This window comes from Chaetomium fimeti, assembly GCF_033439085.1.
Source record: "Chaetomium fimeti strain CBS 168.71 chromosome Unknown B0H64scaffold_9, whole genome shotgun sequence".
Taxonomy (NCBI): Eukaryota; Fungi; Ascomycota; class Sordariomycetes; order Sordariales; family Chaetomiaceae; genus Chaetomium; species Chaetomium fimeti.
Window position 1 is genome coordinate 319,218 of NW_026944337.1, and position 12,548 is coordinate 331,765.

The window sequence follows — 12,548 nt, forward strand, 5'->3', positions numbered from 1 at the left end:
AAGTGGGTTGCTCTTGTGTTGGAGGGGAGGGGCTGGCGCTGCTGGCTACACAGACAGTGTGAATTGCGCTTTCAGGGGGTTTGTTTACAGTTTGGCACACGACCCCTGCTTGCAGACGGCCATGAATTGGCAAGCATCTTCAACAGATTGACGAGGACTTTGTCCCCTCATCTCCAACTTTGATCTTTGCTCCTCCTCACATTTAGCTTCCACTTCCCTCGATAAGCAGCTTTCGGGATCAACGATCCATTCTAGTTCGGCGAGCTCGAACGCATGCCACTGTGAGGATAGCAACCCCCACATCCGTTGCTGTGTGTGGGGTTGAGTCCCTGAAACGGTAGGCGGTCGTGTTCCGCATTGCAAACCCTGGAAGCCTGCTGCCCGAGTCGTAAAATTTCCGAGCAGCTTCAGGCCTCACTGACGTCTTGGTCGGTGGAAACAACCCCGGCCATTCTCCGCTTTACAACTCACTGTCGGCATCGCGTTTTCTGAAGCAGAATCTCATCGCCATGGCCGGCAAGAAGAAAGCGAAGAAGCCCGCCGCCAACCCTGCGCGAGGCTTTGCGACCACCTCGATCGCGTCGAAAACCCGAGTTGACCCCGCTGAAGATCCGGGCGATAATACCCCGGCCGGCAAGGTCAATGATGCCACCCCGCCAACGAAGGATGCCCCGCAACAAACGACCAACAACACCAAGACCGAACAGAAAGCGCCAGCAGAGCAGCTGAGCCCCGAAGAATTCGAGAGGCAGCTTGAAGAGTCAGCATTGCAGCTTCTGGTGGAAAAATACGCACAGAAAGTTAGGAAGGACTCTCAACGGCAAAAGACACGCCTCGAAACGGACCGACGACTGCTCCGAAACGCCGCCGAAACCCTCAACATCAAAAAATGGCTTCCACAAGAGTTAATGGACCATATTCTGGGTCTGATACAGGCGGAGGGTCGATTTGCAGCTTCCAGTGTCTCGTCCGAGGGCGCAGCTAGTAGACTACCTCCAGAAGAAGACCTGATCATTCGGCTGTGGACCCTACAAGAGACGCTGGAGAACTCGGGGTTTCCAGAGGACAGGATACAGCCGGCACTACAGTTTGTTTTGGATATCGCGCCTAACATCCCATACAATTCCAGAAGCGAGTTGATTTGGGGACTGGAAGAGGTGCTGGACTGGTTCGCGAGGGAATGCTCCAAGGAAGACCTCCCGGATTACTCGGGGCGCAGGACAGGGTCCAAGTCGCAAACAGGTATGGCAACCTACATGTTTCATTTTGCATATCTGACCGCATTGCTGTAGATACGCCAACGGATACGCCCTCTAGGTCAGGGACACCCTTCGAGATCGATCCCCGCCTTGGAACCAAGTTGAAGGGCGGCGCACTCACGTCACGTCCAGCCTCCCCGAAACGGCCCGCCGTCACCTATGATGAAGAGATCGAACCCGACCAGCTGCTTCCATTTTATCTTGATACCAAGACGAAGCTATTTGCGATCCAACGCCCTCGCCAGGACACAAACAAGCGTAAGGGAGCAAAGGGGAAACCAGATAGCTCTGACGACCCGGAAGAAGCACTGTTGCTCGCGAAGGTTGCTCGCGTCGAGAGGGACGTTTTGTTCGACAAGTACGTGGCTGAACAGCAATGGAGGAACAAGAGGATAGCCCTGGAGAAGGAGTACGCCGCGGCAAGGGCAGAGGAGAAAAGGAAGGAGACCCCGACGGAGACCCAGGAGGAGACTGAGGTGCCAGACGACTCGAACGATGTCAACGCGGAAGCTGAGCGCATCGCGGCTGAAATCCTCGCCGAGGATGACGATGATGACGCGCTGGCCGACTTGTTTGCGACGCTGCCGGTCAGCGAGGTTGATCCTGTGACGGGGAAGACGAACACGGTTGTGAATGGGGCGGATGGGTCAAAGCTCATCATCCGGGACTTTGGAAAATGGACCGGAGTGACCCCTATGCGGGCCTTGGAAGAGGCCTGCCGATCGAGGTTGGAGCCCCTGTTCTATGTCGTAGTGAGGCCGCGCTAATAATTTGTAGGGATTCGTCCGTACGGATATCGTACCATCTCCTTTCCGATGTTGCTTTTGCGAATCGACACGCCGTCAATATCGTCTGGTCGAAACCACAAGAGGTCCCACCTGCTCCCGATATTCCCGAGATTGAAGTGTTCACATCACCCACTCAATTTGTCTACAAGATGCAGTCCATTGCTGCACCCGACGCAAAGCAGTCCGAAGCCTTCATCGCGACCACCGCACTGTTTTGCGTCTTCGGGTCCTCGCCTAAGGAAGAGAAAGTGGCGCTCAGGCTACCTGCCACCTGGAAGGATTTGTGGTCCGAGTACTCGGGTGCTAAGAAGGACAAGCTTGACGCAGCAGACCGCGACATCCTCAGGCATATCCGGGATCTCGTACGCAAGAGGGTGGAGCAAGAACTGGAGGATGGCGTACTCATCCAGGGGTTCAAGGGTCGCGGACAGTCGAAGAACCAACCAGACTCGGATCAGTCTGACCATGAACGAGCAAAGCGGCAGCCTTACGGACCCGAATACTACCAAAACATTTGGCTGCAAAAGAGTAGCTCACCAAGGTATCAGCATATGCTGGCATCACGCACACAGCTGCCCATGTGGCAGTTCCGGCAACAGGTGGTCGACATTGTCGACAGAAATCAGGTGGTTATTATCTGCGGCGAGACTGGGTGCGGCAAGAGTACACAGGTACCTTCGTTCTTACTAGAGCACCAGTTGCTTCAAGGCAAACCTTGCAAGATCTACTGCACAGAGCCGCGGCGTATCTCGGCCATCTCCCTGGCACGACGTGTAAGCGAGGAGCTCGGCGAGACCAAGTCTGAGCTTGGTACGAACCAGTCGCTCGTCGGCTATTCCATCCGGCTCGAATCCAACACGGCGAGGGAGACCCGCCTTGTTTACGCCACGACCGGTATTGTCATGCGCATGTTGGAGGGATCCAACGATTTGGCAGACATCACTCATCTGGTGCTTGACGAAGTCCACGAACGCTCTATCGACAGCGACTTCCTGCTCATTGTGCTGAAGAAGTTGTTGTTGCGGAGGAAAGACCTCAAGGTCGTGCTGATGTCAGCCACGGTCGACGCCGAGCGCTTCTCCAACTACCTGGATCGCGCGCCTGTCTTGACGGTTCCGGGGCGGACCTTCCCCGTCCGGGTTGCATATCTTGAGGACGCAATCGAGTTGACGGGATATACTGTCGACCAACGGAGCCAGGAGAAGCTCACAGAGCTCGATGACGATGTGGAACCAGAGGTCGATACGTCGTCGAAGCCCGAGTTGCTCAAGGGGCTGAAGGGGTATTCAGCCCGCACCCGAAACACGCTCGCTCAGATGGACGAGTACCGGATGGAATACGACTTGATCGTACAACTGATCTCGAGGATTGCTGTTGACCCAGACTATGCCTCGTTCAGCAAAGCCATTCTGGTCTTCCTCCCCGGTATTGCTGAAATTCGCACGCTCAACGACATGCTCCTCGGGGATCGGACTTTTGCCGACAACTGGCTTGTGTATCCGATGCACTCGTCGATTGCCAGCGAGGAGCAAGAGGCAGCCTTCCTTGTGCCGCCGCCAGGGATGCGCAAGATTGTGCTGGCTACCAACATTGCCGAGACGGGTATCACTATTCCCGACGTGACATGCGTCATCGACGCGGGCAAGCACCGAGAGATGCGCTTCGATGAGCGGCGGCAGCTGTCACGGCTCATTGACTCGTTCATCTCCCGCGCCAACGCGAAGCAGCGCCGTGGCCGTGCTGGCCGTGTGCAAGAGGGTCTTTGCTTCCATCTCTTCACCAAGTATCGACACGATACCTCAATGAACGACCAGCAGACACCCGAGATGCTGCGTCTGTCACTCCAAGATCTGGCTATTCGTGTCAAGATCTGTAAGATCGGAGGTATCGAGGAGACGTTGAGCCAGGCACTGGACCCGCCGTCGGCGAAGAATATTCGTCGGGCTATCGATGCTCTTGTCGATGTTCGTGCGTTGACGTCCACGACCGAGGAGCTAACGCCACTTGGTCTCCAGCTTGCACGCCTGCCCCTAGACGTATTCCTCGGAAAGCTCATCCTTATGGGTGCCGTCTTTAAGTGCCTCGACATGGCCATCACTGTGGCCGCCATCCTCTCGTCCAAATCCCCATTTGTTGCGCCCTTTGGTCAGCGGAGCCAAGCCGACACCATTCGCAGGGGTTTCCGTAAGGGCGACTCAGACCTACTGACAGTTTACAACGCATACACGGCCTGGAAGCGCGTTTGCCAGTCCACAACGTCCGGTGGGGCAGAGTTTCAGTTCTGCCGCAAAAACTTCCTTGCGCCCCAAACTCTCGCCAATATCGAAGACCTTAAGGGTCAACTCCTCGTTGCGGTCGCCGACTCGGGCTTCCTACAACTCACCGAAGCCGAGCGGCAGGCGCTCAGGAAGCTACGGTTCAGTGGCCGGCGGCGCCACCAGGCCTTCTTCGACGTCCCGAAGCGTGTCAACAGCAACAGCGACAACGAGATCGTCGCGCAGTCCGTCATCGCCTGGAGCTTCTACCCCAAACTTCTCGTCCGTGACCCCGGCAGCAAGGGCCTGCGCAACGTCGGCAACAACCAGTCCATCAGCCTGCACCCGAGCAGCGTCAACAAGGGCTTCAACGACCTGCGCTGGCTCAGCTACTACCACATCATGCAGTCCAAGGCGTAAGCACCCCCTTACCTCTTCTAACAACAACCCCTCCTCCCGCTGAGTTCTCCAACTAACCAACACTGCCCCCACCCAGATTCTACAACGCGCACGAAACCACGGCGACCGACCCCTTCGCCGTCGCCCTCCTCTGCGGCGACGTGCGCGCGGACCTGTACGCGGGCGTCTTCGTGCTGGACGGCAACCGCGCGCGCTTCGCCCTGCCGGACTGGAAGTCGATGCTCGTGCTCAAAGTGCTGCGCGCCCGCCTGCGCGAGATGCTCACCCGCGCGTTCCGCAACCCGGGCCGCCTGCCCACCGCCCAGCACGAGCGCTGGCTCGAGGTCTGGCAGCGCGTCTTTGCGCTGGCGCAGGAGAACCGCGAGAGGGCGGTTGCTGCGGCTGCGGCGGCGGAGCGTTAGAGGCGCTGTTGAGCCGGGTTGGTTGTGTCGCGGGGGAGGTTGCGGGCTTGATGGCGCTGTGCTGTGCTCTGCTGTGGGGGCGGGCGGGGTTGCTTGGGCTCAGATCTCATCCCTCGTTTGACGGGGACGGGCGGTCACTGGGCTTGGAGGATGTGGTCCTGTCTACGGAGAGCGGACACGGATGGCTCGAGGTTGGACATGCTCGGTCGTTGGGGAGTTTGTGTTCTTTACAGACGGCTATGGATAGACCTGGCTCAGCGGTGGTGAATGCATTGCATACGGTATTGTAGGTAATAGGTTACGTTGGCGTGGATGGGATTGGTTGGAGCTGAGGGCCTGTGATCAAGCGTAATATTCGAGGTTTTGGAGTGGTTGGTGATTTGTCCGGATCCTGGAATAGCGTTGTTGATGATGTTCTCGAATTGTCCGTTCATCTTTGGGCGGGTTTGCTTCCCAGCCCCCTTATTTTCGTTCTCCCTCTCTTTCATGGTTTTCCCTCTTTTCTTCCACTTTTTACCTATCCGTAGATAGAGAGGTTTCATCTCGTCTTCCATTTTCTTTTGTCCCGCTGCCAACGGAACCCTCGGATCCCTTTTTATATTTTCTCCTTCCGCTTCCTCCGTCTCCCCTGATCTCCAGGCACAGCGCCTCCTTCAGCCGAGGCCGCGTTCAGCCCTGAAACCCGGTTCCCTGCTCGTGCGAATCAAATGCTCTCCTGATGTCACACACCTCTCCAGCCACCCAACCAACCAATCTGGAGGTCCCACGATAATTTCAATCCCCTAACCCATCCTGGAAGTCAGGCGCCCTCGTCAGCTCGCGACCCTCGTGCATCTCCCCCGGGCGCTTACATATTACCCTCGTCTCACACCGCAACTCTATTTCAACCTCCTCTCCCCAGCCTTTCCTTGTCTCACAGCCACCTATTTTCCTCGGTCAACCATCACCACCACACACCGTCCTCCGCCTGCAGCATTCTCACCAACACTCCGCTTCATTCACACAACTCCAACACTCAAACCCAACATCACAACACCCTCATCAAACCTTCAAACAAAATGCCGACCGTCAACGAGCCTAAGCTGCAAGCGCCCATGGAGGCCGCCAACCCCGCACCGCTGCAAGACGGGAAGACCATCGTCGCAACGCAACCGGTGAGTGAGGCATTATCCTCCCCCCTTCTCCCACAATTTCCCCCCTCACAAACAGCAAGACTAACCGCAAACTGCGCTCTCGCTTTCAGCGCTCTGAGCCGCGCCCGACCATGGAGAACGAGATGACGCTGCGCGGCGGCGGCATGACGCACTACTGCGGCTTCTCGTGCTGCAAGGGCCGCTGCAACTTCCGCTTGTGCTGAGAGCGCGATGGGGGCGGGGCATGGAGAGGAAGGGGCGGAGTCCGGAGTTTCCGGGGGTTGTTAGGGCACTTAGTTATGAGGGTGATGGCGGTGCGGCACGGTACAGGGTCACGATACGATGCGATGCAATGAGGGTGGCGGCTGGTTTGAGGGGCAAGACGAGCGAGCGTCCTTGTAATTTCAGTTCTGAGTAATGATTCCTCTCGGGGAAAACCTCTGACGAGGGAAAACCGACCGAGGTAATGGCAGGTTGTTGATCGCTATCCACCCTTTTCGGATGGCCCGGTTAAGGCACGACATGTCAACAACAAGCCATGAGAGCTAATTTTTAGTTTCCGGGAAAACCTCAGTGAGGAAAAGGCCCTTTTGGAAACTCTTGACATCTTCCGTCGGCAAGCTCCTATACCACAGGGTATGGATGACGTGAAGAAAGGAGAATGCCCTGTTGGCGGCCCCGCGCCACGCCAGACAGAAGCAAACCAGCCAGATGGCCAGCCAGAGCCCACACTCTGTCTCCCTATGGGAAACCCTTGCTACGAGAGCGGGGAGAAAAACCCATTGCCAAAGGGACGTCTCTGTGTTGGCACCATCCTGTCGGACGGACCATTTCATCTTCCAGAGACTAGGACGGATCGGCCTCCCACGATCATCACTGTCCCCCCTCGGTATTGCCAGCGAGGCCTTCACCTCCGGCGACGTTCTGCGTGTGGGATGGGCCTGCTTGCGTCGATACGGTCGGGGATCGGGAAGACGACGGACTCGGAGAGGATCGGGCAGAAACCCAAATCGTCGAATGGACTGACGAGGCAGCTACCGCTTCAGACGAAACAGACGTCTGGGCTGCTGTCGCGTTATGCGAAATCGGTAGTTGGAAATCTGGATTGTGCCCCCTTTCCAGGAGGTCATGGGGCCAACCATCGCCTAAAAAGGCCGGAAATCTTCGAACTGTGCGCAAGCTGCTTAGTACCGCGTCTGGGAAGGCCAGGAACACACCGAGTAAACACAGAACAAAAATGATGACCAGCGACGCAGCTGCCCAACGCCAAGCTGGGACACGACCGAGGTCCCACATCCACCGTATGTATGCGGCGACGGTGAGGACTGTGACGGGCACGACGAGCCAAATTGCCAACCACCTGTACAACTTCCAGGCCATCATGGCTACCGGCGAAGGGGGCGGGTCGCTGTCTTCTCGGGGCGGGTTGAAAGCACCGACGCGGACGTTGTACGCCAGGAGTGAACCAAAGACGCCAAGGAGGATGGCGACGAGGTTCATCAGTTTGTTGACATCGTTCGCGACGGGGGACGAGCCCGAGAACTTGAGCGCTACCGCCACGCAGAGGAGGGCAAGGTACTGCGTCGAGGCCGCACGGAACTCTTCGTCCTGCGCGGTCAAGCCGATTTCGTTAGCAGAGTACTGCGACATTGGAGAACGTAGCTGGGTGGTGTTTCGGTTTTTAACAGCAGTTGGATCCGAAATTTTCACGGTTGATATGACTTCGTCAGTTGTCGCAGGTGGTTCAAAGTGAAGATGGAGTTGTCAGAGGCAATTGAGGGCACGGCAATTATATATATGGGTGTATCGAGGCCGGTACGCCTTCCCTGACTTCGCCCAGCAGCGCGGAGGGAAGGCATATTATACAAAGCTTAAGCGGCAACGTCCTTTAGGAACCCTCACGGGAAAGCTGTCAACATATCGGCAAGTTCTCTTTGGCCAGCAACGGCAGTAGTGGCCAAGACGCTGTCTCCTTTCCTTACACCTTCAAATGGGGCAACTTCGATCTTGATAGTCCAGTGACTGGCCTCGAGCGGTCTGGAGAGGGATCCGACTTCCCTCACTTCCTTTGGAAACGCACGCGGGAAGGGGCATACTGGCATGAGCGGTAGTCCGTTGCTAAAAGGCCTGGCGCGTTCAGGCGGGTTGGCGGGAAGTTGAACAAATGGGAGCTCACACTCGCGGTGATCAAGGCCACAAAGATGGGTAATATCTGCAACTTCCGAAGCCTCCAAGGTCCCAGATTCCGAAACATCAAACTGATACCGCTAGACCGACCACTTCGCCTAGAGACACCATATTGCCTTGAAATACCTCGACGTCGTGGCGAGTTGTTACATCTCGCAGCCTAGCGTGTCAACCACAGGATTCGCAAGTTTCTGGTCCCGAAGGGGGGGCTCTTGTCTTTGGGGACGTACGTGCATGCGCCAATGTCGGCCCCAGCATTGACTTTGGATTTGCAAGTATTATGTCCGTAATACCATACTAATTGACCTTCGTTTCCGTCACTTCAGCCTCTGTAGTTGTCTCCGTGCTGAGAAGAAGGGGAAAGCTGGTTAGAGGGCTTGGGAAATTGTGTTCTTTATGGCCATAGAGGTTGAAACTGCATCCGGACTTGACCTCGTATAGGTCTAGAATGGAGTTCTTATTTTTCTTGTCTTTTGTTGTCTTGTCTTTGCTTTTCTCTTCTCTTTTCTTTTCTCTAGGGGTTTTTCTTTCTTGTGTTTTCTTGTCTTGTCTTTTCGTTTCTCTTCTTTTGTTTTGTCGCGGGGTTTCTTTTTTTTTGTCTTTTCTTGTTTTGTCTCATCTTCCTTTTTCTCACTTCTTTTCTCTCCTCTCCTCTTTTCTAACTTCTTCTCTTTTCTCTCTTCTCTTCGTTTTTCTCCTGAGTGAATGACAAGTTTGAAGATGACATGGAAGATATCATATTGTTTCACGGTCATATATCTTCTTGTCTTTTATTAATTACCGTATTCGTTCGTGCAGGATGGCCGACTGCTTAGCACGGGAAGAAACGCCTGTTTGGGTTGCAGCACCGAGTACGGTCTGTCTCTTCGCTTCGGCCTGTCAATCTATCCGTCTTCCAGGGCTGAGAATGAACTGGAATTGTGGGAAGCGGGGGAACGAGGAATTTAGAAGCTGTGGCCCGGGAAGGGTGTCGAACCAGCACCATGCTCCGAAAGCTCCTCTCAGCTCTCGAGAACCGCCGAGTGAGTCAGCCCGAATGCATGACGCCCGATTCGGGGGAGCCAAGCCAGCGTGAGAGATACCCAATGGGGGTTACCGAACGTATTTCGCGTGTCTGCAAGGCCCTTCGGAGCCGGCATCAGAACACCATATTAAAAGTTCAAATCGTTCAAAAGCTGTGTTGTTGATCTCGACTGGTGGTGAGGTATCCTTGGTGTTCTCGGCATAATTAAGGTATAAGAAGAGCGCACGTTGGCGTTCACTTCGTGTATCTGCATAAACACAGGTACCTGGTACCTGGGATGTTGAAGCTGCCGTCTTGTCAATCGCATTCACGACGAACCTTCAAAACCCCCCCTTAAATTTCTCGCCATGACCGCCGTCCCCAAAGCCCCCGAGGACATCCTCGCCACCGGCATCATGCACCCCGACTTCGAAGCCGCCTGGAAAGCCCGCGGTTCTCCGCCCGGCTCCATGCCCGCCGAGGTCCCCACGCTCAAGCGCATCGTCGAGGGCAGCCTTCCCGGCCTCCAAGCTCAGCTCGCCTCAACCCGCTCGGCAAACATCACCGAGACGGAGCACACCGTGACCCTTAGCACAGGCTTCCCATCCCGCATCCTCATCTGCCACCCCACCACCACCGTCACCCAGCCCGCCGCCCCATCCTCCGGGCCATCCTCCATCATCCTCCTCTTCCACGGCGGCATCCACGTCCTCGGCTTCCCCGAATTTGACCTCAAACTCGCGCGCCATCTCGCCCTCACCCACCACGCCACCGTCGTCCTCCCTTCCACCCGCAAAGCCCCCGAGGACCCCTTCCCCGCCATGCTGCACGACGCCTGGGCGGCACTACAGGCCGTCGCGCACGACGCCGCGCTACCCCTAGGCGAACGTACACTACTCCCGCCCGGTGCGGACGCCGCCGCGGGGTTCATCGTGGGCGGCGCGTCCTCGGGCGCGAACTTCGCTGATGTTGTCGCTCACCAGGCACGCGATGCTGGTCTGAGCCCGCCGCTGACGGGGCTGTTCTTCGCGTGCGGGGCGTTTATGGATGCCGGGCGGGTGCCGGTGCAGTATAGGGGGCGGTACCTGTCGCGCGAGCAGAATGCGGACGCGCCGGTGGTGGATGGGCAGTTCATCCGCGCGGTTACCGAGGCGGTGGCGCCGGACGTGGAATCGCCGCTTTGGGCGCCGTTTGTGCAGGCTGGGTGTGAGGGGGATGTGAAGAGGGGTCATGTTGGGATGCCGAAGGCGTATTTTCAGGTTTGTGGGATGGATGTGAATCGGGATGATGGGCTGATCTATGAGAGTGTGTTGCGGGAGGAGTGTGGTGTGCCGACGCGGCTGGACTTGTATAGTGGGTATCCGCATTGCTGGTGGGATATGTATCCGGAGTTGGAGGCGTCGAAGAAGAGGACTGAGGATACTATGGAGGGGTTTAAGTGGTTGTTGTCGAAGTGAGGGGTTCACGTCGGCGGGTGGACTTAAGGGGAAATGGCGAGAAGGAGGATAGAAGGGTGGCGGTAGTTCAGTTAAAAGGCGGCAATGGCCATGAGATATGCGAGACAGCCAGATGATTGGGGTGCCTCTCATAGTATCCCCAATACGCACCCGATAGTGGCTAAGTTACTTCCCGATCTCGAGGTGGCTATCACTCGCAAGGAGCGCAAAGTGTCGGAGCCCATGTCTTGACATATTCCGCTGCTGACTAGGTACGTGGTAGGTAACCGGAAATACTTCATTGATACATCAATAGAGCCACCCCTTACTCAACTGGAATGCCGCCTCTTCTCAGCTCCCATCACCTCCCCCCCCCCCCCGCCAACTGTGAAGGCGTACCCGCCCCCTTCAATCCTCACTCTCCTCACACACCTGCCACTGCAGATGGTGAACCTGCTGGAACCGCAGATCCGTCGAGTCGACCTACACCACACGAGCAACAACACTTTTGTTAACCACCACATCATCATTGCGCAGCTTAAAAACAAACAACCCCAGGGGGGGGGGAACCCCTCAACAACGCCGCCACCGCATGGCGACGGACCCGAGGGACCTTACCGTCATCAGGGCCGGCTTGGTCCCGTCCATGGGCGACAGCCGCACCTCCGAGTTGATGTTGAGCAAGCCCTCGAGGCCGCACGGCGACCACACGGTGCTCTCGACCCCGAACTGGTCCGTCTTGATGTAGTTGTCGTCGTAGGGGCCGCGGATCGTCATGGTGGATGAGATCTGTTGGTTGGGGGCAAGTATAGGGGGGGTGGTTAGTCAGTTTGGGGGTGTAGGGGTTTGGGGGTTGAGGAGGGGTTTGGGGGTTGAGGAGGGGGTTGGGGGTTCAGGGGTTTAGGGTAGCAGGGTAAAGGGGGGGAGGGGAGGTTGGGTATAGGATTGTCCCACCTGGCGTGTGTCGCCCGAGAAGTAGTAGGTGGCCTTGCAGGTGCCCGTGTCACCCTCTGGGATCTGGGCGTAACCGCGGTAGTCGGCCTTGAAGACGGAGAACTGCCAGCCCGAGGGGTACTTGAGCTTGACGTTGAGCTGGCAGTTCTTGCGGTAGTTCGACGGCGACATGTTGTTGCCCGCCTGGGCCACAAAGTCGGCGTACAGCAGCGTGATGGTCGTTAGGTCCGACGAGAGCTGGCCCGACACCGTGCCCGCAGGGCAGCCCGAGCCGGCAAAGGCCAGGCCGACAATCTGGACTTCATGGCCGGAGGGGGCGTCGGAGAGGTTGTCGACGATGACGGGGCTTGCGGCGGCAAGGCCGGAGAACAAGCCAAGAATGTTGATGAGCTGCATTGTTGTTTTGGGTGCTGAATATCTAATAGCGGATAGTGAACGCGTTGGAGTGTGAGGCAAGATTATGGTCATGGTTCTTTATACCTCGAAAAAGCGACCACCCGATGGGAGCTTGAAGCTGTTTCTATTTCTGGCCATGAAGAACGGCCTAGATGTGGGACGCAACTTCTGGAATGACATGTCACTTACACGTACTGGGATGGTTGGTCTGTCGTTAATTACACATAAGTGTGCCAGTCCTTTCTTGCGCTTTAGTTCCCCCCGAAAGGCAAACAACATGGTGCAGTGGCCAACATCACATAGGCACTGTCGACCC

The 12,548-nt window shown here is 56.7% G+C and overlaps 5 protein-coding genes across 5 annotated transcripts; 3 read left to right on the top strand and 2 right to left on the bottom strand.

Moving 5' to 3' along the window:
- Positions 1-244: 244 nt before the first annotated feature.
- Positions 245-4,808, top strand: B0H64DRAFT_409182 (P-loop containing nucleoside triphosphate hydrolase protein). Its single transcript, XM_062804696.1, has 3 exons — positions 245-1,242; positions 1,293-1,986; positions 2,037-4,808. The coding sequence occupies exons 1-3, from the start codon at positions 510-512 to the stop codon at positions 4,720-4,722; spliced, it is 4,113 nt and encodes a 1,370-aa protein (XP_062655024.1). The 5' UTR covers positions 245-509; the 3' UTR covers positions 4,723-4,808.
- A 1,373-nt stretch (positions 4,809-6,181) lies between these two features.
- On the top strand, positions 6,182-6,480 carry B0H64DRAFT_446159 (uncharacterized protein; the record flags this gene model as incomplete). The annotated part of the gene is made up of 2 exons (XM_062806893.1): positions 6,182-6,277; positions 6,367-6,480. The coding sequence occupies 2 exons, from the start codon at positions 6,182-6,184 to the stop codon at positions 6,478-6,480; spliced, it is 210 nt and encodes a 69-aa protein (XP_062655025.1).
- Positions 6,481-7,440: 960 nt separating this feature from the next.
- B0H64DRAFT_377708 (uncharacterized protein) lies at positions 7,441-7,906 on the bottom strand (the record flags this gene model as incomplete). The annotated part of the gene is made up of 2 exons (XM_062802540.1): positions 7,441-7,452; positions 7,502-7,906. The coding sequence occupies 2 exons, from the start codon at positions 7,904-7,906 to the stop codon at positions 7,441-7,443; spliced, it is 417 nt and encodes a 138-aa protein (XP_062655026.1).
- A 1,669-nt stretch (positions 7,907-9,575) lies between these two features.
- Positions 9,576-11,110, top strand: B0H64DRAFT_409187 (Alpha/Beta hydrolase protein). Its single transcript, XM_062804697.1, has one exon. The coding sequence runs from the start codon at positions 9,815-9,817 to the stop codon at positions 10,901-10,903; it is 1,089 nt and encodes a 362-aa protein (XP_062655027.1). The 5' UTR covers positions 9,576-9,814; the 3' UTR covers positions 10,904-11,110.
- A 180-nt stretch (positions 11,111-11,290) lies between these two features.
- On the bottom strand, positions 11,291-12,435 carry B0H64DRAFT_469271 (uncharacterized protein; the record flags this gene model as incomplete). The annotated part of the gene is made up of 3 exons (XM_062807792.1): positions 11,837-12,435; positions 11,501-11,671; positions 11,291-11,365 (listed from the first exon to the last, which is right to left on the bottom strand). Exons 1-3 carry the CDS (start codon positions 12,302-12,304, stop codon positions 11,291-11,293), a joined length of 714 nt encoding a protein of 237 aa, XP_062655028.1. The 5' UTR covers positions 12,305-12,435.
- Positions 12,436-12,548: the final 113 nt, after the last annotated feature.